The sequence below is a fragment of the Cavia porcellus genome, unplaced genomic scaffold (assembly GCF_034190915.1).
Source record: "Cavia porcellus strain 051 isolate PalLab524CR breed Dunkin Hartley unplaced genomic scaffold, mCavPor4.1 scaffold_29, whole genome shotgun sequence".
Classification (NCBI taxonomy): domain Eukaryota; kingdom Metazoa; phylum Chordata; class Mammalia; order Rodentia; family Caviidae; genus Cavia; species Cavia porcellus.
Genome location: NW_026947512.1, coordinates 35,747,479 through 35,771,254, shown reverse-complemented (window position 1 = coordinate 35,771,254; position 23,776 = coordinate 35,747,479). Strand labels below are relative to the sequence as shown.

The 23,776-nt window shown below is 36.5% G+C and overlaps 1 protein-coding gene and 1 pseudogene across 1 annotated transcript in view; one reads left to right on the top strand and one right to left on the bottom strand.

Moving 5' to 3' along the window:
- Positions 1–23,776, top strand: part of Pla2g4a (phospholipase A2 group IVA) — a 139,905-nt gene that overhangs the window by 91,501 nt on the left and 24,628 nt on the right. The window contains exons 8-13 of the mRNA XM_013158101.3: positions 5,527–5,663; positions 12,505–12,727; positions 13,465–13,579; positions 15,362–15,499; positions 15,587–15,679; positions 21,992–22,063. Of these exons, the coding sequence (XP_013013555.1) occupies positions 5,527–5,663; positions 12,505–12,727; positions 13,465–13,579; positions 15,362–15,499; positions 15,587–15,679; positions 21,992–22,063 (778 nt within the window). The remainder of the gene's footprint in view (positions 1–5,526; positions 5,664–12,504; positions 12,728–13,464; positions 13,580–15,361; positions 15,500–15,586; positions 15,680–21,991; positions 22,064–23,776) is intronic.
- LOC111758280 (forkhead box protein M1-like) lies at positions 17,123–18,883 on the bottom strand (annotated as a pseudogene).

The window sequence follows — 23,776 nt, the reverse complement described above, 5'->3', positions numbered from 1 at the left end:
ACAGCACATTCAGCCACAAACTCATCAATGGATAAATCCACTGATGAGTGTAGCACCCAAAGATCCAGTCACCGTCTCTGAACACATGAGATTTTGGGGGGACATTTTAGATCTAAATGATAACATTTAATAAACTTAGACTTCCTGTGTGAACAATGGATGAATCAAATAGTTAAAAATTTCTAATAGCCCAGAAAGGTATTCTGTTAAGTACTAAGACTTTAAAAACCTGGATTGCAATGATTTGGATGGAAGTCGTTCCGAAATATGTAATGCCTCGCTGAGACTGAACAGATGTGGGCATTCTGACATCCACTTCCTGTATAATCAATTGCCATTTTTTCGTGCTTTATGACTCTATTTGAAGAAATTTCTTCAAACTGGCCCTCTCTTTCAACCTTGTTGCTATGGAATTTGAATCTGATAAGAAAATTTGTTGTTAGAACACTGCCTCTAGTTTGTATAATTTCTCCCTGAACAAAAGGCCAAGGTCACTCCTATGAGCAAAACATATAAGACTTTGTGTACAGAAATTTTTTGATGTATTGTGAATATTCAAAGGCCACTCTTAAATTTTTTTTGTGCTAATAGCTTTTGGTCTGATGATGTATCCAGATTAAGATATTTTAGGGAACAAGAAATGTTTCTGGGTAGTCTTTGGTGTAAGCAAACCATAACAGGGCAAAGTTATTTGGGAACTAAAAATCTGGAGTTAGGGTCATGGGGATCTGCATGAAGGAAATAAACCAGCCTTCATCAGAGAACAGTAGGAAAAATGCTTCTCTTCAAGGGTGGCTATAAACATTCTCTTTAAGTTTAAACAAATAACTTTGGATGAAAATGAAAAGATGAAGTGGACTTTAAACAATGCATCCTCTGTGCTTAAATTTGTCAGAAGTTAAGTGAAACACTGGAGGGAAGAGAAGGAAACCAGTCGGGAAGAAGCAATGCACAGGAGTTTCTGAAGGAGGGAATAGAAATCGACTATGAGTAACCAATGATTAGGGTTCTTTGTGTTTCCTTCATCTAAAATATTCTTGCTCTTATTCCTCCTTCATTCTGCCAATCACACTTTGTGCCATCAATTCTTTTTTTATTGATTGAGTTTTGCATATTTTTGTTGGTTTGTGCTTACGGTAATGATTATCTTTATTGTGGGGAGTCTGTATGTAACACAACTTCGTACTGTTTTGATTCTTTTGTCTCCTATTCCTCCTGGCTCCCTTTAACTCTTGATCCCCTTCCCATTTGAAAAGCTCTGTCTGGGTCCATCTGTTCCTTAAACTTGAAGGAAGTAGAGAAGACCCAAGTTGTTGGCCCAGGTTGCATATTGTAAGTCTCCGTGATTATGTAAGCCAATTTCTTATAATAAATCTCCAACACATCTTATTAGTTTATTTCTTTAGAAAACTCTCATATAAGAGCCAAGACACAAATACCCTTTTTATGCAGTAATATCTCTGTTCAAGAATGCTTCTGTTCATGAACAATTTGGTTTGCAAACAGAAGCAATTTGCTTCTGTTTGTGAACTGTGCATCACATGAGGAATGCGACCATGGACACATCTTCCCAGAATCATGGAAGGAATTCTGAGCCGAAGTACCATGTAATTATCAGATCTTAAAATTTATGAAAATATAAAAAGTTTGAGCAATTTATAGAATTTTCTTCAACAAGGGAAGAAATTAATATCTATAAATGTGTGTAGTATGACATTAAAACTCAAAGTTTTTGGTAAATGAAAACTCATTTCCTGTAATGATATGAGAAAAATCGGTAAATATCAATGTTTTTGTACACAAATACAAAGATACGATGTCTAAATATAACTGAAAACCTTCTCAACTATATTTATTTATTTGATCCTTTTAGGTTTAGAGCCAGGATTAGCAGATGCCCTTTAAAATTTCACAATTACTTCTTTTAACATCATTTTATAATGACCAAGACTATTGCATAAATTTCTGCTGATATTAGTTGAAGTCATACATGAGTATGAAATACAGGTTGGCTAATCATCCAAAATTTTTTCTCAATAAAGATTTCTCCTTTTATTCCTTAGTATAGTGTCTCATACCTGGTTTAATCTATGGTTGTAGTTCTTGACGGCTCTCTGTGGACAAGGTGTTATGTGTGTTTAACTCCTTTGAAAAGTGGAATTGAAAATTATTTCCTTTTCAGAACTGAGTAAGTTATGTGAAAATGTCCATGATTGTGCCAGGCATGCAAATATGTTTTTGATTCATGTAATGTCCCTTCCTTTTTTATAGTTCATAAACTTGTACAATTCTATAGGTTTTAATTCATATTTCTGCATGAGTTATGGGATACAGAATTTTATTAGTTACAGAAAGCTCCAAGATCATTAGCTGCGTATATAAGAACCGTAATATGAGCCTTTAGAAAACTGAGCCTTTAGAAAATTTTCTTTGCTTCAGGGCACAGCTTTAGTTGGGGAAAGCAGAGCTTACATGTTTGCAGTTTTTTAATATTTAATTTAATTTTTTTATTTAATTTTTTTTTATTTTAAAAATAGTAAAATACAACAAAACAAGACAGAGCAAAACCATTCAGGACAATGCAGTGAAACTGGTACAGAACTTCAGAGCAGCATACTGGGATAACAGTAATAGGTACCATAGTATATCTCGTTATCTTCACAGTAGTTATCCACTCAACTATATAGTAAAATCAAACCAAAAACAGAACACTATAAAATCAAAAGAGAATATTGAATACAGCAAAAAATTAATCAGAATAAAGCAAAGCAGTAAAAACAATATTGGCCTTCAAAGAGAAGATAAAAGGAAATCCCCCATATTTGCTATATATTTCATATTGTCTTCTTCCTGAGATGCTCAGAGCTCAGAGATGCTCAGAGCTCTGTCCCCAGGTCAGCATAATCAATCAAACAATATAAGCATTCACTTAATTTATGTACCTTAGTTGCTATCAACTCTGGTTGACCTTGAAACCATCCAGTTGCTAACTGGGGTGGTGTGGGGAGGGAGGAAGCTGGGGTGTCACATGGGACGTTTCTGTAGGCTTACAGGAGACAGGAGCTTGTTCTCTCTCAGCACACCCAAGGCGCACCCACAGCTGGCTCGCCCTGCCATTTACCAGGAAGGATGGCTAGTTGTTTTCTTGGTCAGTCCCCTAGGTTCCAGCATGGCTGATTCTCGGGAGACGCTCACTTGTTCTCTCCTTGGAAAACAGAGTAGTTTTGAAAAGAGACACCATTTTTTAGTTTTAAAACATTGGAGATACGATTTTTGTGTCTGTATTGCTTTAAGAAGTAGGTAATAATATCTAACTTATACAGTTGTGAAAATTAAATACAAAGCATGAAAAAGTAATTCATACTTGATCAATGAACATATTTATAGTCTACACAATTATTTTATTCGAGTTTCATGCAAAAATATCTGGCATTTTCTTTTAAGTGATGGCAACATATGTATTTGAGTAAGGTCTTCCTGGAAAATCGTCAAGAACCCTTTAAAGCAATGATGAGAACAATGAACCTCAAGCATGAATTTCAGTTCAGTAGAGGTTATTTCCAGAAAATTCCACTAGCATAAAAAAGCTTCTATAAGTATTGGTATATAAAGAAAAAGATACCAAGATTAGAATTCTTGTGTTCTTCCAACTTCTCTTATTAAATTCTCCTTTGAAAGCTGGGGATTTACCTCAGCAACATAAATGCCTGCCTTGCAAGCAGACAGTTGTGAGTTCGATCCCCGGTACGGATAAAAAGGAAAAAGACAAAAAAAAAAAAAAAAATTCCCCTTTGAATACGAATACGGGTTGTGCACTGTGAGAGGATATGAATAATAAGTATAATTTGTTGCTAAGGCTTTTTTTCTCTATTTAAATTACCAAATTACCTGACTTGTATTGGGCTTGTTATTTTTAATAAAGTGTTACAATTAACCAGGTGAACTGCAATGCCTTCTAGGGCCCTGTGCCACTGAGCAGGATGCTCAGCCCATGACTTCTTAATATAAACAACCTACCTTTTCTTGCAACATCAACCTTAAATGCTTTCTTTGCGTAAAGCCTTTATAATCCCAGCTCCCTTGTATACTACCCACTATAATAGAGTGATCTTCTGTTCCCCAAATCATGATCTGTTTCATGCCTATGTCTGTCTTGGCCTAACTAACTTAGATCAAATGCTGGACACAAAGCAGTGACAAATACTCCCTATTGATAGTGGTTTTCATTACACACTTATATAATCAACATTTTCAAGGCCTAATTTAAAACCCTATTCTCTGATCCAACTTTTTATCTGGCTGGCTTTCTTATAACTACTGTTGCAACTAATGCTATACTGTCCTGCATTCACTCACTTTATATAACCCAGGTGAACTTTTACTCAAAAGTTTAAAAATTATGATTGACTCAGCAGCATAAGCACCTGCCTTGAAAGCAGGCAATCGTCAGTTTGATCCCTGGTATCGATAAAAAGGAAAAAGACAAAAAAAAATTATGATTGAGACCATTGTATTTATCTGTGTGTACACAGGATCAAACCATTTAAATTATTCCATTGCCCTGAATGGGTGAATATATTTTCTTAATAAGGTTGTGAGTTTGTGTCTTGATACCTTTCATCTTTTGTTTTGAGGCTGCTTGTTGTTAGAGAAGGCTTCTGCATTAGGAATTCAGTGTTAAGCTTCCTGCCCTTCACTGGCTCGCCAATAAGACCAAACCTGTACAGATTTCTCTTTCCATATTTAAGAGTTATATTATCTTTTTGGTCTTTTTAGCTGTAAAATAATCATTACATGGCTGTGTGACTATGACACATCATATTACTAAGTGGGTACTCAGGGGTCAGTTTCTAAGGCACTGAAACACACGGTTGTGAATTCGCTGGTTTTAAGACTGAGTGCACGGCTTCCCCCTCAGCCTGGCTCGGTGCCCTGGGATTCCATTTCTGGGTAATGGCAGCATCATGTGTGCGAGCAAAGTGAAAACACCGACAGTCTGACCACATTCTTTTCACTCCTTTACTCCCAGCGTTAGACTCATTACCAAACATTAAAGGTTTTCACTATAAATTTAACTTGAAAGCAAGGTGCTTACTCAAGTACGGATCACTGGCTGTCAGCTCTTACACAGAAAATGCGTCCTTTTAGAATTTTTATCTGCAAACTGGGAAAATACTCCCTGTTTACTCACTTTATGGAGTTTCTGAGAGAATGAAATAATGCACCTGAAAGTAAACCAAAGACTGCAACGGGTTGAATAAATAGTGTTTTATTACTGTTATTATTTTTATTGAACAGATTACTTGGTCATTTTAATAATACCTGCTTCTCAGTTGAAATTGATTCTTCATTGTGTTAGATGAAACAAATATTTTCTGATTTTTAAAACTTAGACATTACCAAAGTGTGAGTGAACTGATGCTTCTTTATGACAAAATGTGGAATTTCTAACATAAAATTGGTACAAAAAGAAATGTATATAATGGCTTTTACTCTGTGTATAATCGCTGTGTTTCATCATTCCAGGTACCTGTTGTGGCCATTCTGGGCTCTGGTGGGGGCTTCCGGGCTATGGTGGGGTTCTCTGGTGTGATGAAGGCATTGTATGAATCAGGAATTTTGGATTGTGCTACCTACATTGCTGGCCTTTCTGGTTCTACGTGGTTAGTATGCATTTTAATTTTAATTTTACCATTTAAATGTTCAGAATTTATCTAAACTCAAATTATTAGAAAGTGGAATTTAGAAAATTGAGCATTAACTTTATGTTATTGAAATGTTCCAACTTGTTGCCACCCTGGTTAAGAATATTTTTTTGAAAAAGAAATCTGCATTTAGTAATGACTTTTACCATCTATTTACTCTGTTTTAGCTTATTGATAATTTGCAAGTTAACATTAAGGTAAAAAAAAAGACTGGCTGGAAATAATTCTAGAAAAATATTGCAGAAGTAGAATAACATGCTCCACCCATAATTAATTTAATCTTTCTATAATTTGCTGATTTGTAAGTTTTCAACAAACATGTTTAAGTGTATATGATTCACTAGGTATTCATTTTCTTCTTTAGGGCAAATAGAATGAATGAAATGAAAGATAACTCTGGATATTGTAGTATAAAGAAGAAGAAAAACAACTTTTGGACACAGAGATACAATAAATTTCACTGATTTGTACATCACCAAACGTAAAGCTAGCCCTTTAAATGTAGTTAAGTTTAGGAAAAATTAGGAAGAGTGTTATAATATTCATATGTATGACTTGTGCCCTATAGATTTGCCTTTTATGAATATACTTATAAAGCATTTCAAAAAAGATACTACATAATTTCTGGTTTGCCTGTGCCACATAGACACACTCAACAGTAAGTGAAAGTTCTCACTCAGATGTGGTAGTCAAATACAGAATCACCTTATTACAAAACGTCTCTCTGACTAAGGCCTTTTAGTCACTCAGCCACAGCAAAGTTCACATATCATAATATTATATTTTATATGTCTAGCATTTTAAAGTGTCTGTGTCACTTCTTCCCTGTGAGATGGATATGAGTTTCTTCAATTTTTTTTAACTGAATAAAATCTAACTCACAAGCCAAGTGATCTGTCCAAAATCACTGTCAGAGCCAACATAAAAACTCAGGCTTTGACTCCTCCATTGTAACAGTCTTTCAAATAAACCAAAATCTCGTGAACAACTAATTCTGTGTACTGCATAGAGCTCCTTATTTAAGTAGTCTGCTTTCTTAAATATTTTGAACCAGACTCTGTAGTTAGACAATAATAACCTAGAACCCTGGTTGTCACCTTCTTTTTTTATGTACCCTCAAAATGATTTATCTCTTCTGCAAGCAGGGTGTGGCCCATCATTATTCTTTCCCTTGAAGGAAGGAGCAGGCACCTGCCTGTTTAATGAGTAATGAGGTGGAAAATATAAGATGGACCCTTATATTGAGTTTTCTGCTTAATCACTTAAAAGTATTATTCAAGTTTTCCTTCTCTGTACTCAGTGTCGGGTGAGATCACACTGTCCATCATTGACTAGTACACTTCAGAAGTTTACTTCCTATAAGGTCTAGGCTTTGCATGCTGCTTTGCTGTATACTTACGTTACTTCCAGGCTAAATTAGAGCTTCAGTCATTGCTTTGGGTATGAATTTGGGTTAGTATCTTCTTATATTCTGCCATTAAAAATGTGAAAACAAGTCTTGTGAAATGTAGTTAAGAGATTTTTAAATATGCACATAGTTCTCTACAGATACGTAACTCCTTTGCTTTTCGAAGTCTTATTTCCTTAAAAATTAGCCTTTTTTATTCCATTTCCATAAAGGTCACTCACTCTTTAAATCTTCACGATAGATTTGTGCTCACAAGCTCCTTAGTTTCCAAATATGGATGTTGTATTAAGCATATTATGAAGTTCTTATGTTCCTGCACTTGTTTGGAGAGTGAAGGACTAAAGGTTGAGGCATGTTGCACATTGACTTGTTCTTTGAAATTGCTCCTGACGTCGCCTTTCCAGCCTCATTTCGTCTTTGCTGGTTGCTCTCCACACTGTATTTTCTTACTGCTTCCTCCACTTTTCTCCTTAAGGGAAGCTTTCCCCCAGAGTCTTTATCATGCTCTGTTAATGCAGACACATTTGTCCTCGGCAACTCCACCAACTTCTACCATTTCAGCTCTGACCACCAATAATTTAATTTGTGGAATCCCCAAATTCCCAAAATTTAATAGACAAAATGAAAGAAAAAACCCAGTAGACACTTACTTAACCCCTAAAAGAAGCCTTCCCTGGGAGAGTGAAGAAAAAGACGAGAAACAGAAAGTAAGGGTGGCCTTTGCTTCAACTGGTGTTGTAAAAGAAGTGGGCTCTGTGTTTGGAAAGCTTTGGTGATTTTATCTGGAATCAGTTGATAAAGTGAATAAAGATGCTTTTGGTCATGAAAGTATAAAGAATCAGAAGTGAATGTACATAAAAATAGGGAAAGTGGGGATGTGAGCCTTTTATGAGCTTTCTGTTATTGCAAACACTTTGGCCTTAAAGGGAAAAGAAATGAGTAGTCACTGTTTGAAAAGGATATAGGATTTAGGGAAAAGGTTTTGTTTTGTTTTCGGAATTTAAGAGACGTGAGTATTTCTGTGGAAGTGTAAGGTGAAAGAAATAGTGTAGAGTGATAGACAAAAGGACGATGAGGGAGTAGAAGGCATTTGTGGAGAAAAAGACACAGGCAGAATCAGGATAGAAGAAGAGGACACAGGTGAAGGCGTTAACCATGAGAGGGAGACACTTCCTGAGACAGAGCGGTCAGGGTGAGTCATGCTAATGATTCTCTCTTGAAAAAAGGATTGGTAAGAAAGTAAAAAGTTCAAAGGCAGGAATTCGGAAAGGCTTGAAAAAACAAATTACGCTTCGGTGTTGTGTAAGTTTTTATATTATGCGGATATATGACCATTATTTGGCACACATAAAGTAACACGGAAATATCCAAAGAAACCCTGGACCTCCCACAAAGCTTTCTGTGATCAGAAAATAGAATTTCAGGTGAGACAAAGCTTCCCTTGTAACTGCTACTACATTTATGGTAATTATTTTTGAAATTATTTTTAGATGATACTCATCTTTCATTAAATATGGTATTAGCCAACCTGGCGTCCTGGCATGTGTGAACTGGGAGAATCACGATGGCAACTCTGTGTTCTCTTAGAGTGTTAGCACAGCTCTCTTTCTCAATAAAGCTGTTCTACTGTAGCTATTAAAGGAGTTGTTAGATACTAAGAGCAATGAGCGCATCTCTACTTCTTGAAGCAGTAGGGACCAATTCAAGGAGTTTACTAAAATAGAGTTTGAGGATGAGCACTTTCCATGTAACAATATGAAAAATTACTGGACCACTGAAAAAGAAACAATTTTGATAGAAATTTTCATGTAAGAGGTGAGAACCTGAACACAACACCTAATTTACTTTAAGATGCAGGCTTAGTGACCAAATGAAGGGATGCAGAGTAGCTAAATTTTGTGGGAAAAAATTAGTCTAGGAAACTTTTTAGGGTTTCAGTATATTTCTTTTACAAACATAGATGATTTTCTTAAATCATTCCAAATCTTACTTGTATATGAGAATCACTTTGATACTTTAAGCAAAACATTCTAAATGTATACCTCTAAGTATTCTGATTCAACAAGTTCTAGAAGTTAGTTACTGATACTTTAAAACACTAACCACAAGAGTTGGAGGATTGAACTGAAAATTCCTTCTCTTTAGCCTGAGTTAGATTTAAAATGTGACACTTAATGTAAGATGTATACAGGGGAAAGGATGAGCTATCCCACAGATAGGTTGAAAAATAAGAGACGAATATTCACAAATTCATAGATTAAATAAATACAGAATTCTTTCATTCATTATAGACATTTAAGAAATAATAGCGGAGAGGTCAAATTTAAAGAGTTAAAAATTGGAATATTAGTGTGCTTTACATGATATCATGTTCACAGAAAGCAATTATATCTGAACCTTGTCCTCATAAAACCAAGAAAATAGGAAATAAAAAGTAAGCTATTTAAACTCTAAAAACTACACAAAAAAACTAGTTGTTGCCTATTTTCCATGTTTAGTAATCACCAAAGCCAAAAACCATCTTGGGATATATCCACAATGACATCATGGAAAGGATGTCCAGTTCATCCAGTGTAAATTCTAGAGTATGTTTTCATAAATGTTGAACAATAAAGACTATTAACCCAATGCCAATAATTGAGGTATTCTAGGATTTTTTGGGGGGGACAAGGCCTTGCTATGTAGTTCAGGCTGACCTTAAGCTCACTATGTAGCCTAGCCTGGCCTTGAATTCAGGGCAATCCTCCTGCCTCAGCCTCTGAGTGCTGAGTTGACAGACTTTACAACCATGTCTGGCTCCTACTATTACTGTTCAAAATCAAATACTCACCAAGAGGGAAAGAAAGAGGTAGAGATCAGTGCCTTTGTTTTGCCATTCAGGGAGCAAAAATGGATTGCAGCCGTTCTACCTGGAACAAATAAAGATTATTGGGCTGACATACGCCTGCTTTCTGTCCCCTTAAAAATATCTACCTTTTAACTGTGGCACAGAGTCTGAGATTTTAGGCAACCCCCATCCCTTAAGAAAGGTCTTTCTTTACTTGTAGTTTTTAATGCAGGAACGAAGGAAAGAGAGCAGAGGCGCCTTTAGATCTTGCTAGCAGTAACTTTTGGGCAGAGGTACTTGTTAGAATCACAGATTGATTCATTTGAAGGCCACCTAAATATAGAGGGAGAAGGAAAGTAAATATAATGTGATATTTGAAAATTACACTATTCTGTAAACAAGAAAGAATGACAACCTCCAAGAACAATCATAATTTCCTTTCACTTGGCTTTAAAGGTATTCAGTGACTAAATTGATTTCTACTGACTTTGAGTCTTCCTTAGGTTGTTTCGCTCATATTTAATCTGATTCATTAAACATTTGATGTAACAATATAAAATAAGACTGGATTGGATACATTAAAAATATAGAAATAAAGGAAAGGGAAATGAATTTCAGAGTTAAGAGTCACAATTCATGCTATAATATATGGTTTTGTTAGGCTTGTAACAGGTTTCAATTTAAAGTTTCTAAAATTCAAGAAAAAATGGAAACAATCTACATTTATAAAATACACACTTTTAATGAATTAGGAGAAGTTCCCCATAGAGGCAGAATCACTTGTGAAGAAAAACTGGTTAAGAATTTGTTCTTAGTATTCTTTAAAAAAATGAAGCATGTTCTGAATGTTTTCAGGGCAATCACTTTGAGGCTAAAAAGGATGTTTTATTTTCCTATTTTTCTGATGTCCTTAAATATACCACAGTGTTATCACAACACTGTATTCATTTATTGAGCATTTTACAAGGTCCAGAAAATTAAAACTTTGTTCATGTGGAGGAATTGCGTTGTAAAATTTAGAAAAACTATATGGTTGAATACCTTGTCTTCCATGTATTCTAAGCTGTAGTTTTATAGATCTGGACTTGTGTTTAAAGTAAACCTATTTATCTTTACTACATAGATGTATGTAGTTTTGAATTCAGTTGTGTCACAAATACCTTTTAGGACACTTGTTGCCTTGTCATCCTGTGTTTCACTTTAGACCCATCATTCAACATTGACTAACTCATTTATTCTCAGTTTGTGTTTAAAACTCTGAATCCAACAAGAAACATTACTCATTGTACAATGAGAAGAATTTGATCACTAAGAACTGAAACCTGTATAATAGATTAGAAAAACTAGATCCTATTAGAGGTGAGAGACTGATTTAAAATTCCAGTTCTGTTGTTACTAAATGGGTAGTGTGAACCTGTTATCTAAATTGACTAATGTTTTCTTCCCATATGTTTAAGGCAGAAAAATTTAAGGGCATTATCAGGCTTTAGGATAATAGCTTATGAACTATTAACCAGCATAATGTTTAGAATACAGCATGGTCTTGCTAAAACTTAGATTTCTCCCCTTCTTGAATAGAAGATAAGCCACTATGGTAAACATTCTGACTTAAATTCCAAGGAAACAGGAGACTTGAATATGTGCTATTTTGTCTTTATTTGGATGAAGTATAGAGTGTTTCATTCCGTCAGTTTAGTAAACTATATATGCTGTACACCAGGCATTAGCTAACTACTGGGGCTAAGGATGATGAGAAAGCAAAATTCTTTTCCTGATGGAGATTACAATTTATTGATAAAGACATATTATAAGTAAAGGGAAAGGTAAATATTTAGTGTACTATAGTAGATTTTGGTTCACACATAAGAGACCAATAACTGAATGTTTATTGTTTAGATTTCAAATGCCAGGACTCCTGGTAATTTCTAGTATCACCAGAAGTGGCCACATGTCTGGTTAGCCAAAAGGCTTCACAGGAATTCATTTACCACAAAGACCTTAACCTTCTATGACATTTTGCCTTTAGATTTATATTCTTGGAAATTCTTGAATCCTTATTTTAAGAAAGGTTTAAGATTTTATTTGGCCAATGAAAAATGGAAAAAAAAATGTCAAAAGCACTTATCAGGAGCTTTAGCTACTCACAGAAGTGGGGACAGCACATTTTCTGCCAGTAGCTAATCATCATGGAAAGCCAGAGCACAGATTATCAGATTCCTCAAACACTATTGCATCCAGAAAGGTCAGTTCCCTTACATGACTCAGATGTACTGTGTCATCAGTCTGTAACGGTCTCAGAGGATACTCATTCCTGGCAGACTAGGTAGTAGACAGAAGGCCCGGTGCGACATTCCCTCCTCTTGACTGTACATGACAAGTCCGAGGCTTCCTCTGAGAATTCTTTCGTGTTTTTCTCCTTGACTTTCTCTTCTACTTTGCTTCTGTACGTACCAGCTTTTCTGACTGATGCTATCTTCCCTTATAACTAAGTTAACTATACACACTTGCTTTTTTGGATACTGATAGCTTTTCTTTCAGCTAATTATGTTTTGATTTCTTTTCAGGTACATGTCAACCTTGTATTCTCACCCAGATTTTCCTGAGAAAGGCCCAGCAGAGATTAATGAAGAACTAATGAAGAATGTTAGCCACAACCCCCTTCTTCTTCTCACACCACAGAAAGTTAAACGATATATTGAGTCTTTGTGGAAGAAAAAAAGCTCTGGCCAACCTGTCACCTTTACTGATGTCTTTGGAATGTTAATAGGAGAAACGCTAATTCACAATGTAAGCCGAGTTTCATCTACAGCGCCTTCAATACACCCACACAATGTACATTGTAATATTTTAAATGGAAGGAAGCACAGTACATTTTATAAGAGTCACTCAGCTCAGTTTATTTTTTCAATAAAGTACAGTGAACATATTTTCCCTGACAGACATTGTAACTCTTTTATGTTTCAAAGTTGTGCTTATTAATTCTTTCTGATGATTATCAATCTTGATTTGTGGAGCAATGGCTTTGTGGTTCCTTGTCTTTGGAAAATTCATATTTTTTTCCTGCCAATTCCGCACAAGAATGAAAATCTCTTTAGATGAGGAAGTGACTGCAAATGATATTTTAAAACTTGAAGAATGAAATTTGCCTGGAAAGCGTCAGAAGAGGAAGTGGACCACAGGAAACAAACTCACTTGATGCATAACCACAGGGTGACATTTCCTCTAAAGATGGAGCAGGAGAGATAGGGAGAAGCTTGTGGCAGGAACTCCAGGCGTACATATTTTCCAGGGTCCAAAGTTGCCAAATCATTCTCCAGTCCAAATGTCCAGATAGGATTGTTTTTGGAATGTAGAAAACTATTTCCATGGAGCTTTCTTTTTGTTATTGATTGCAGACCCTTAGATTTCTAAAAGTAGCAAGACTTTTACTTAGAAATTTTAAAATGTTTTTGATTAAAGTTCTATTTTAAATAGGCTTGATCTGTATCTGTTTATATATTTAAAACTTTGCATTCTTTGTTCAGAGAATGAACACTACTTTGAGTAGTCTGAAGGAAAAAGTTAATGCCGCGCGATGCCCTTTACCTCTTTTTACCTGTCTCCATGTCAAACCTGATGTGTCGGAGCTGATGTTCGCAGGTAAATTGTGCCCCCTCTGAAGACATCTCCTGGGACCTACACAATGTTCCTAGTGATTTTCTTTAAGAGAAATTCATAAACAACTGCAGTTGCTTATTTTAACATATTCTTTGACATATGTACATTTGAAAACAAAAAATAAGGTTTTCCTATTATAGAGATATTTTATGAATTTAGTAATATCTCTTCCCTTAAGTTAGTAGAAAAATAAATCAGGAATTTAGTGAATAACTCAGGTCAGTTACCCATTTCTCAGTGACTATTGACAACATGATTCACCTCTTCTTTTATAGACCACATTTAGTCTTTTACTTGCTGGTTATTTTTTCATTATTTGCTGTTTGCTTTTGAAAGCCCACCATTCTAATGTTTGTAATTCAGTAACTATAAAGTAGTACTCTATACTTGTGGCTGATGGGTAAAATGTCTCACTTTTTTTAAAGGTCATGAGAAAACACCAGCTGCTTATATAGCTTCAGGTTTTGGGTGCTTCAGAAGTATATAGCATCACACTTCTGGAGAGCCTGTGCCTCATAACTATAAAATTTTTTTAAAATGAGGAGTAAAATAAGAATCCATGAGATTAATGTCCTTCCTGAGGTAATGCGGCTTAGAAAGCAAGGTTGCCAAATTAGGATGTGGTGTTCTATTGACCATATCGTAGTTATTCCTGCATGAAAGATGGTTTATTCAACCACGCAGAGATCTGACTGGAATGCTGGTTCTGTTTATCAGATTAATAGCAGAACACCTTGTGAATTTTGGGATTCTTTGAGGTTCGGAATTCTGTGTAAGAGATTTTGAACGAATTTTAATTTCAGAAAGAACAAATTGGAATAAAAGAGAGAGAAGGCCATGTTTTGTGTTAGACAGTGGGTATTTGTATTATTTGACTTTCCTATCACTGTGAATTAGTATCTAACACCCACAGCTTAAAGGGGAGGAGGTTGAACTTGACTTCAGTGAATTCAGTCCATGATTTGGAAATGATCTTTTTAGACATGTTAAGACTAAGATCATTATTAGACTCGGTCATGCCATGGGGATTCCTGAAATATAATAGTGGTTACTGTTGATCCAGTGATTAAAACATTGTTCTGTCCTTGACTGTGCTCCTTACATTTTTTAACTCATTGAAGTCTTACAACAACCGTACAGACCACCTACTGATTCTATTCACATTTTACATTTTAGAGAACTAAGTCAGAGAATGTAAGTAATACAGTGTATCCAAGAGAGTGAGCAAAACCTTGGGCAGCAGAGTGGCTTCTGTTTTTAGATAATGCACCTTATTACCCCAGTCACCATGTGTTTCTAAGACCCGGGCATAAACACATTAGCTTGTGATTTTAAGAGTTAGAGTAAATGTTTAATGGGAAAAATTAAATGAAGATAAAATATTAGAAAACATTTTCTCCATTTTCATAGTTTTCTTGCACTGTAAGAAAGAGTAATCTCTTCTGTCTTCTTCATGGATTTCACATCTCAGTTAGTGCTTTTCAGTTTTACATTGCTCAGAATTAAGGTAAACTGTGTAAAAGATATCTGGGTCTTTATATGGAAAAGAGTATTTATTAGAAAATTAGAAGGAATCATTTCATGTTGTCTTATTTCATTCATCTGTAAGTTTTTGCCACCAACCTTTACACATGTCATATACATAATAAGCAGTTGGTTAGTATTTTTAACAACTAACAAATAATAATCACAGCATTATGAAAGTTTTATTAACTATGTACTTCTCTTTAACATTTTCCTATCTTGTTTTTGAAATACTTTCAGATTGGGTTGAATTTAGTCCATATGAGATTGGCATGGCTAAATATGGTACTTTTATGGCTCCTGACTTATTTGGAAGCAAATTTTTTATGGGAACAGTTGTGAGGAAGTATGAAGAAAACCCCTTGCATTTTTTAATGGGTACGTGATTAAAATCTATCTTTAGTTTGTTTGACTATTTTAAACCCTGGTACCTTTTAAATTATTTTCTTTTTGGCTTAATTTCAGGTGTCTGGGGCAGTGCCTTTTCTATATTGTTCAACAGAGTTTTGGGAGTTTCTGGCTCCCAAAATAAAGGTTCCACAATGGAGGAAGAATTGGGTATGTTAAAATTGTGCTTACAATGATAAAAATCATGCTACATTGATAAATTTCACATGCATATCTAAAAAGGACAATATTCCTAAGGAATATAGTTATCTCAATTTATTAGTAACTTGGTTGAATAAACCTAGATATTTCCTAAAGTCTTATTCTAAATTCTTTTTCTTAAATGTTATTCTGATTTGAAATTAGGCAATCATGAAGACCATTGCCTTTTGAGAATAATTTGATGCAGAGGCTCTCCATTCTTTTTTTCTCATTATATTTCTAAACATTCTATTTTGCTTAGAAAATATTCCTCTTTAAAAAAATGGTAGCTTTTTAGAGATGAGATTCATTAGTAGTTGAGCATAATATGTTATTTATAGATAAATTCATTCTTGTCATAGTTTATCTAACTCACTGGAATTCTATTAGAGTCTTATAATTCACACTAAAGAAAGAGAAACATTGTATTTTATTGTTCATCCACCCTGGATTGTGTCCAGTAGGTAGTTATGGTCGCATTATTAAGCTGGCTAACGTACACACGGCCAGCTAGAGCCTGGGGTATTTTTTTGCAAAGCTGAGGACGGCAGGAGGAGTAGGTGCCCTCTGTGCCTTCTCAGAACTCCACCTGAGTTTTTGCTAATACTGATCTCCCTGGTGTGGCTAGGGACATTGTTAGAACAACTCATGGGGATACATCTGGGGCTCTCTCTGCTTTAAATCTATCCATTCCATCTCCAAATTCAATTCCTAACTCAATACAAGAACTTTTAACCCAGGATTTCTTCCTGCTGGAAAACAGAGTTGGAAAGACAGGGCGGGGAGAAAAAGGGGCAACAAAGCTGGGAGGTGGGGGCACTAGCAAGCAGACCTGAATGTCTCAGTGTCCACTGTAAAGAACCCATAAGGCAGTTTACCTTGGGCCTGGAAGAAACGATGCACTCCAGATCATTCCTTCCTGAGACCGGTTCAGACCACTGCTCTCTGCAGAGGTCCCAGCAGTGCCTGTCTTTGTGTAGTGAGGCCAGGTGCAGCTATGAGGGGCAGCACGGTCCCTGCCTGTGTCCTCACTGGAGGGCTGGGTGTATACTAAGTCTCACTCAGCTACACGAGCACCTGGCATGGTGGCTAGCCTGAGTGTAAAGTTCAAGGTTCAGCCTCTAGCTTGGAAATGAGGTGAGACCACTTGATGTTTTCAGGGCTTAGGGAGACTTGCTCCAGGCTAGGGAAACTGATATCCAGCAAGATCTTGCTAAGGCTGTTAGTCACTGGGTTGAGAACCGGACCTCAGTCAGAGAATGGTTGGGTGAAAGGCTGGGAACTTGCTGTTCTGGGGAGGCCTGGCCTGGGGATTTCCAGGTGGGAGAGGGAAGAGCTGTTAATAGGGTCAGAGGAAAGGCCAAGGTTCTGAAGTGAGGAGCTCTGCCTGTAAGCCAAAGAGGGGCTGCTTTTCATTGGTGTGGTACACAAATCTATCAGCACCGGGAAGTCAGGTATGGGGTCAGAGGTGCCCTGTGTGTTTGTACTGGGCTGTACACTAACCTACACTCTTTGACTGGCATAGGATTGAGAGGAGAGATTGACTCATGGTGGGGGAAATGGGCGTCACTTCCTCAACGGAGATCTTAAAACATCCTCCCTTCTCCTGGATGTGGCCAAGCTGTGGGGCAGGTTCTAAGGACTTTGCTAGGATGGGGGGCTCTGTGGCTTGGCAAGATGTGCTGCAGTCCTCTGATAGGACAAGCTTGGGCTTATCCACAGAGGGAGGCAGCAGATGCTTTCCTTTGAGACTAGCTCATCTTCCTTCTCTCCTTGTTTGGATCACAAGCATTTCAGAGCCATGCCATGCTGGGAACTTGAGCTCATTATAGGACTTCTTGAGCCTTCAGGGATGAATTCTCCCAAGAGTGAGATGATTCTTCTTTGAAAGAGGGGCACAGACAGCCAAGGGAGGACTCTCCACCTGGATGGGTCTTGCTAAGGCTGGCATGTCTCCTCTAGCTGGGTTTCTTCTCCCTTGATAGACTGAGCTGGAAGCAAAGGCAGTAACTCTTCTCAAAGCAGGTTTTCTCCCTTCACTGGTCTGGCAGCAGGGAGATAAGTTATACCCTCATCAGCTAGCAGCACTTTGGGGCAGTGTGGACGACTTGCTGGTGGCAGGCTCACTCTGACCTCAAGAGCAAAGCAGCCAGGGACAATGACACCTTCACCAATGGCTGCAGTACCAGGAACTGATTCACTGGGAACTGGATGGTCAGCAGGTTAGAGCTGACCCCTGGTAGCAGTTCCTTCATCTTCTACCATGTGCACAGTGGGAGTTCCATTTTGATGGTCACATTTCAGTGAAGCTCAGAATTGAGATATTACTGCTGTTTAAACATTTGTTCCAAAGTCAAGAATATATTAGTGCTGGGGTGAATAGTTCTAAAAGAGGGATAACCATTGGAAGATATATCACAAACGAACAAGTCATGGCTGTGATGAATGGAATTCTTCCAGCATACATTGGCAGTAGGCTTAAAAGAGGACAAATGATCCTCCCTCCAAGTACAGATGTCCTTCAAGGTCATGGGCTTCCACTCACCACTGTTGCTGGTGAACCAGGTCATGGCCACGTAAGAGTGAGATGGCCACTCAGACAAAGAATCCTGCCAAGATGTTGAAGCTCCCAAGGGCTCCTCAACCTTACGTTGATTCTGCTCCAGGTAACACTTCTTCTCCTCTGCTTTATGCTTAGTGGCTGCAGGACTCCAGCCCATCAGAACACATCTTTCCAAGCCACTGGATGTTGGTTAGGCTGTAGAGGGTTTTCAGGTAGTCTAGGAATATTTGTATTCGTAGCTGTGAGATTTGGCCCTAACCACTCAGTGAACACTTTCATTCTCTTGGAATCAGTGCCAGTCTGGGCTTGAGGTGGGGTCCTGGAGAGTGAGCTGGGCTCGCCCAAAGCTGTTCAGAATGAATACTTTGGGCCTCCTGCTGCCTCTCTTTTCCTTTGGTGGTCATCACCATGACGATGCTCTGGATATCAGCATTGTTACTGTTGGCAAACACTTGTGTGTTGGGTATGGTGGGGTGGTTAATAATCTTTACTACAGTCAGAAACTTTCAATAGCTGGACTCTGCCACCTCTCTGGAGGCCTGTGCTTGATTAGGCTTCTCTTGCATAGGGTGGCCCACTTGGCTTCTCCTCCAGTGGTTCACCTGGGGCATTTTGAGCAGAAAGAAGCAGCCTCTGAGGGCTGATTTTTAACCGCCAGTCTGTGCTTTCACTGTCCACTGAGAATCACAAGCATGGACCCTCAGACTGAACGCTGCCAGCCAGTCATGGCCCTATGTGACAGTGCAGGAGGCTGGCAGGGCAAGGATAAGAAAAAACATCTGAAACACCTCTACTGTTAGGACATTGAAGCTATCCCTTAGTAAAAAAAAAGTACTGTTTACACAATTTGAAAAAGTAGTCAAGCTCATTAATAGAGGAGTGGTTTTCATTTGTAATAAGAATAACACCATAGAAACACATTTTCTTTTAAATGAATAACTTTTGACTTAAACAGGACAAAATATTCATTCCTTATTTCTCCCAAAGATTTGCCATGTGTCTAACCAACACTAGGTTTTTATTTTAACTATTGTCACTGATAGTAGAAAGAATCTATAGAATTTTCAATCTGAATTTGGGGCCTGACCAGCAGAAACCAGGCAGGTAGTTCCTGTGGATAATCAGCACCAGTGTCTACAACCTTGTCTTTACCCATGAAATATCACAGATCTCTTTGAGAATGGAGAAACTGACAGAGTAACAGTAGTGACCTTTTAAATGATCAATTCATTTGAAGAATACATTCATGTAAAAAGCTTCCAGGATGTTTTTTAAACAGAGTCCTTTGTTATCAGTGGTCATAGCAGTTGTCATAATTAAACTTCATATGCACAAGGTAATATACTTGTAGTGTACTATGAAGATGATTACAAGCGATTTTATCTCTCCTTGTACAAAAATTAATTGTAGATACCTGGTATTTTATTTGATATTTACATTTAGTGTAAACTTTTTACCGTCCTTAATATTTTCTTTAATAATGTACTTTTGGATAGCTTTTAGTAGGGTATGGAAAAGTGATGGTATAATTTCATTAGAGGCAAATGTTTTTAAATGACAATAAAACAATCAAATGGAAAAGTTACTTTGTTCTTGTTCTCACTCTGTCCTGAGCTCTCCATTGTCAGAGCACTCAGGGCACTGGTGATCCTGCATTCGCTGTCACCTGTGACAGGGAGCCACCTTCCCTTGGCAATTAAACTACAGTGCAGAAGGTTTAAAGATGCAGTGATCTTGGCTGATTTATTTTAATAAACTTTGTATCCCATGTGAATATCCTTTTCTCAAAAGTAACCTTGTGACTGTCACTCAGTTTTCTCTAAATTATGCAAAGATTTTAGAAAAACATAGAAAGTGAAAGATAAGAAAAATCCTGTGTTGGGAGGGTTGCTTCCTGAGCTCCTTCTTTACTGAATAATCCGAATTACTCAGGTTTGTTGTGTTTATTAATTTTCTTCGGAGGCAGGATGATAACAGGACTGAAATAATACATCAGAAGGTGGGGGAGATGGTGGCTGAAGGCCAAAGAGGCAGCTGTTTATATTGAATACCTCTGAGAGGGCTCTATTGAGTAGTCCCCTTTGAGGCCTGCGGTCTGGCAGCCTGCTTACTTGTTGTGTGTCAGACTGAGGGGGATATTGTCTACTTGAGATCCGGTCAGCAGGATGCATGTTACCTCAGGTTGTGTAAGGGTTTCCAGAAATGAAACCAGAGCGGTGAACCTGGGTGGGTTCATCCTTTGGCTGACTGAGTTCTGTTTCTTAAGCAGGGTGTTCAGAGTTGTTTTGTTTTGTCTTCTGAACAGAGACTTGAAGGTAAATGAGCACACTGAGTAACTTTAATTTATTTACTTTCTCAAGAGAAATTTGCATGTGAGCGAATTATACATTTGAAAAGATAGGGTTATATATTACACTATAGAGATACAAAATATAAAAGGCCAGAATATTTAGTTATTCAGGGCATGAATACTTCCTTGCAGAGAAGACAATATTTTGGTGAAGGATTTTCTTTAATCAGAGTATTGAATATGACCAAAACCAAACAAATGAAATGAAACAAAACGGCACAAAATAGCAACAACTACAAAAGAAATGTTAGAAGAGAAAGCAGGTTTGAGAAACACATTCTGGAGAGGCTCATTTCTTAATATTTGTCCTCTTCTCTACACAACAAAATTATACTCTGAAACAGTTACACTCTTTAGAAAAATTAACTTGAAACATTTTATTTTACTGAATTTTATATTTATAAAGCATGTGAGTAAAAAGAAAACCCAATATATCAATAATTTACTAATATTTTCATTACTTGTGTACATGTAATTTACATCGGTATAACATATGTGTACATGCGTACAGTGTAATATGAAGAAATCACTTGTCTTGGCTGTATTTCTCGAAGATTAAATATTCAAAACAGTTTTGTCTATAAAATTTGTAAATTTGATGGTAAGTTCTTAAAACTACAAAAAATAAAGCCCACATAGTCTATGTATTAACACAGCAGCGGAAGAACAGTCACTACTGATGGCTGACTTTATGGGACCAAAAAGTTTGATTTTTTTCTCCAAATGGTAATTATGGGAATAATAAAATGATTATGAGAGTGATTATGACAATGATTATGAGAATGACAAAAACTCTGTAATTTAAGTGTATTTTACTTGGATGAAGACAACTGAGCTAGATTTTACTGTTACCTTTGTTTATTATTTTAGATTATGTAGTTGGTCTCTTACCAAGAACTGTAGGAAGTATAAATTCTTGATACTAAAATGTACATTTCCTGTCAACAGATGATTTTCAGTATAAAAAATAACTTCAGATTACAAAAATAAAAATATAACATATTGATTGCTTCTGTTCACTTCCCATGTAGACCTTCTTCCTTAGGTTTTAGTTTTATCCTTTATTTACCTTCATTAAAGATACCACTTAAAGATATAATCAAGTAGTTGTTCTTATCAAAGTTAAGGCAAATAAAAATTACTCCATTAAATTAGTAATGAATCAGTTGAAACTGATTTAATTTTGATTTCTGAGAGATTTTATATTCTAGGCAGAAATTTGAAAGCACTAATAAATCTATATTTATTAAGTTGATCTAACTTCTACATATACCTAGTAGTACTTATGATTTTTCTCGAATTATCTCACAATAAATTTAGTAGTGAATTATGATCCCCGCGATAACGTCAGTCTTTTCTTTTTCTGCAGAAAATATTACAGCAAAGCATATTGTGAGTAATGATAGCTCGGACAGTGATGATGAATCACAAGAACCCAAAGGTAAGAGACTCGGAATTTTCCAGTGACCAAGTTACAGCATTTTATCGAGAAGACTAAATCTTGTGTCTGATACAGAATAGAGACCAGATACATTCTTTTTCTTTCTAGTATCTCAAAAGTGTTTTTGAATAAACAGATAAGCATATCTGAAATGGCAGAAATACTGAATTCTGTTCCAAGTCTGATTAGGGAACCATGCTTCTCAGCATCGGTATTGTGACGTGGGCACACTGTGAGATGGCTTTAAAAATGAAGAACTTACCTTTAAGATTTTATTAAATTCTATTAGAAAAGCTGTGCTCTTTTTTCTTTTTGAGGCTTAAGCCCCCTTATGTCTTTGGAAAAATTAGTGAGAAGTGAGATAAAAATTATCAAAAACTTGGTGCACACGTGACTTGTCTGTGTCCATGCGTCCTCTCACACTTCTCAGTGTTGTTTAGCTCTAAATGGTTAGTAGTGGGTTTGCAGCATCAATCAGGTGAAGATCAGAGATGTTTATTTCAATGTAGTATGTTGCTGTCATAAGGTAAATTACGGAGATTTTATACTTCGGCAGAATTTTTAACATAGCCATTTATAAAAATGTTCCCGATAATAAAAGATTCACACACACACACACACACACACACACACACACACACACACAAAAAAAAAAAAAAAAAAAAAAAAAACTAAAGAGAAGATTTTATAATAACTGTGTAAACCTATCATATTATAATTTGAAAATCACCTTCTAGATTTTAGAAGATATTAAATGCTTTTTTGTCTAGAACTTAATGAATTTACCTAGCTGTGATATGAATATTGGATCAGTCTGTTTTGTCTTTGCCTAATTATCACTAAAATTGATATTTTCTTCTCATAATTGAATTATTAATTCCTCCTAAAATGAGTTTGCGTAGATTAGAGAAAAAGCGACTTCTCCAGAAAATGCCAGTGCGCAGGACCACAGAGTGACTGGCGCACAATGGTTTGCAGACACTAAAAGGCAAATGGTTTTTTGTGCAAAGTTTTCAGCAGGCACAAGTGTTAGGTAGTGAAATGCTAGGTTTTCAGCCTATTTCCCAATTGCTCCACTAATTATGTAGCCAGTGGTTTCCCCAATCAAATACAATAGTTGCAGTCACTGGGCAGGAACCCCTAAAGAATCTTGTTCCTTCATTTAGAAGTTTTAATTTTACATTTTCATTATTGTTTAAAGCTTTTGTTTTTAGATTTTTGTTTAAGGAAGAAAGATCCCCTGTGCAAAGAGAAGAGATATCATATGCCTAACAGTTTGAGAATTATGTATTAATTTAAGTACTACCAAGTAAAGAAACCGCTACCATAAATATGAGGTGCTTTCTTATAAAGTAAGTTTGCTATAGATTGGTAGCACATTTTTGGTCAGTGCTGCAGTACCAGCTAAATGTTTAAGGCTGAGAAATTCAAAGATTTGAATATGGCTACTCTGGCTTTAGCAGTAATCCAGATTAGAAGATGATATTTAGAAAAATAGCATATTGATTTTGAAAAGTTTTTATATTTTTGCTATGGTGTAGATTAAATCTATGATTTTGTGCACACTAGGGAAGCACTCTACCAATGATCTATGTCCTCAGTGGCGAGGAGGCTTTTTTGAAGTTTCTTGTTAGCTCTGTGTATTCATTTTTCTTTTCAAACATTGAGAGCAATTTTTGCTTCAAAGCAAAGTCGAGCAGGAGGGACAGAGCT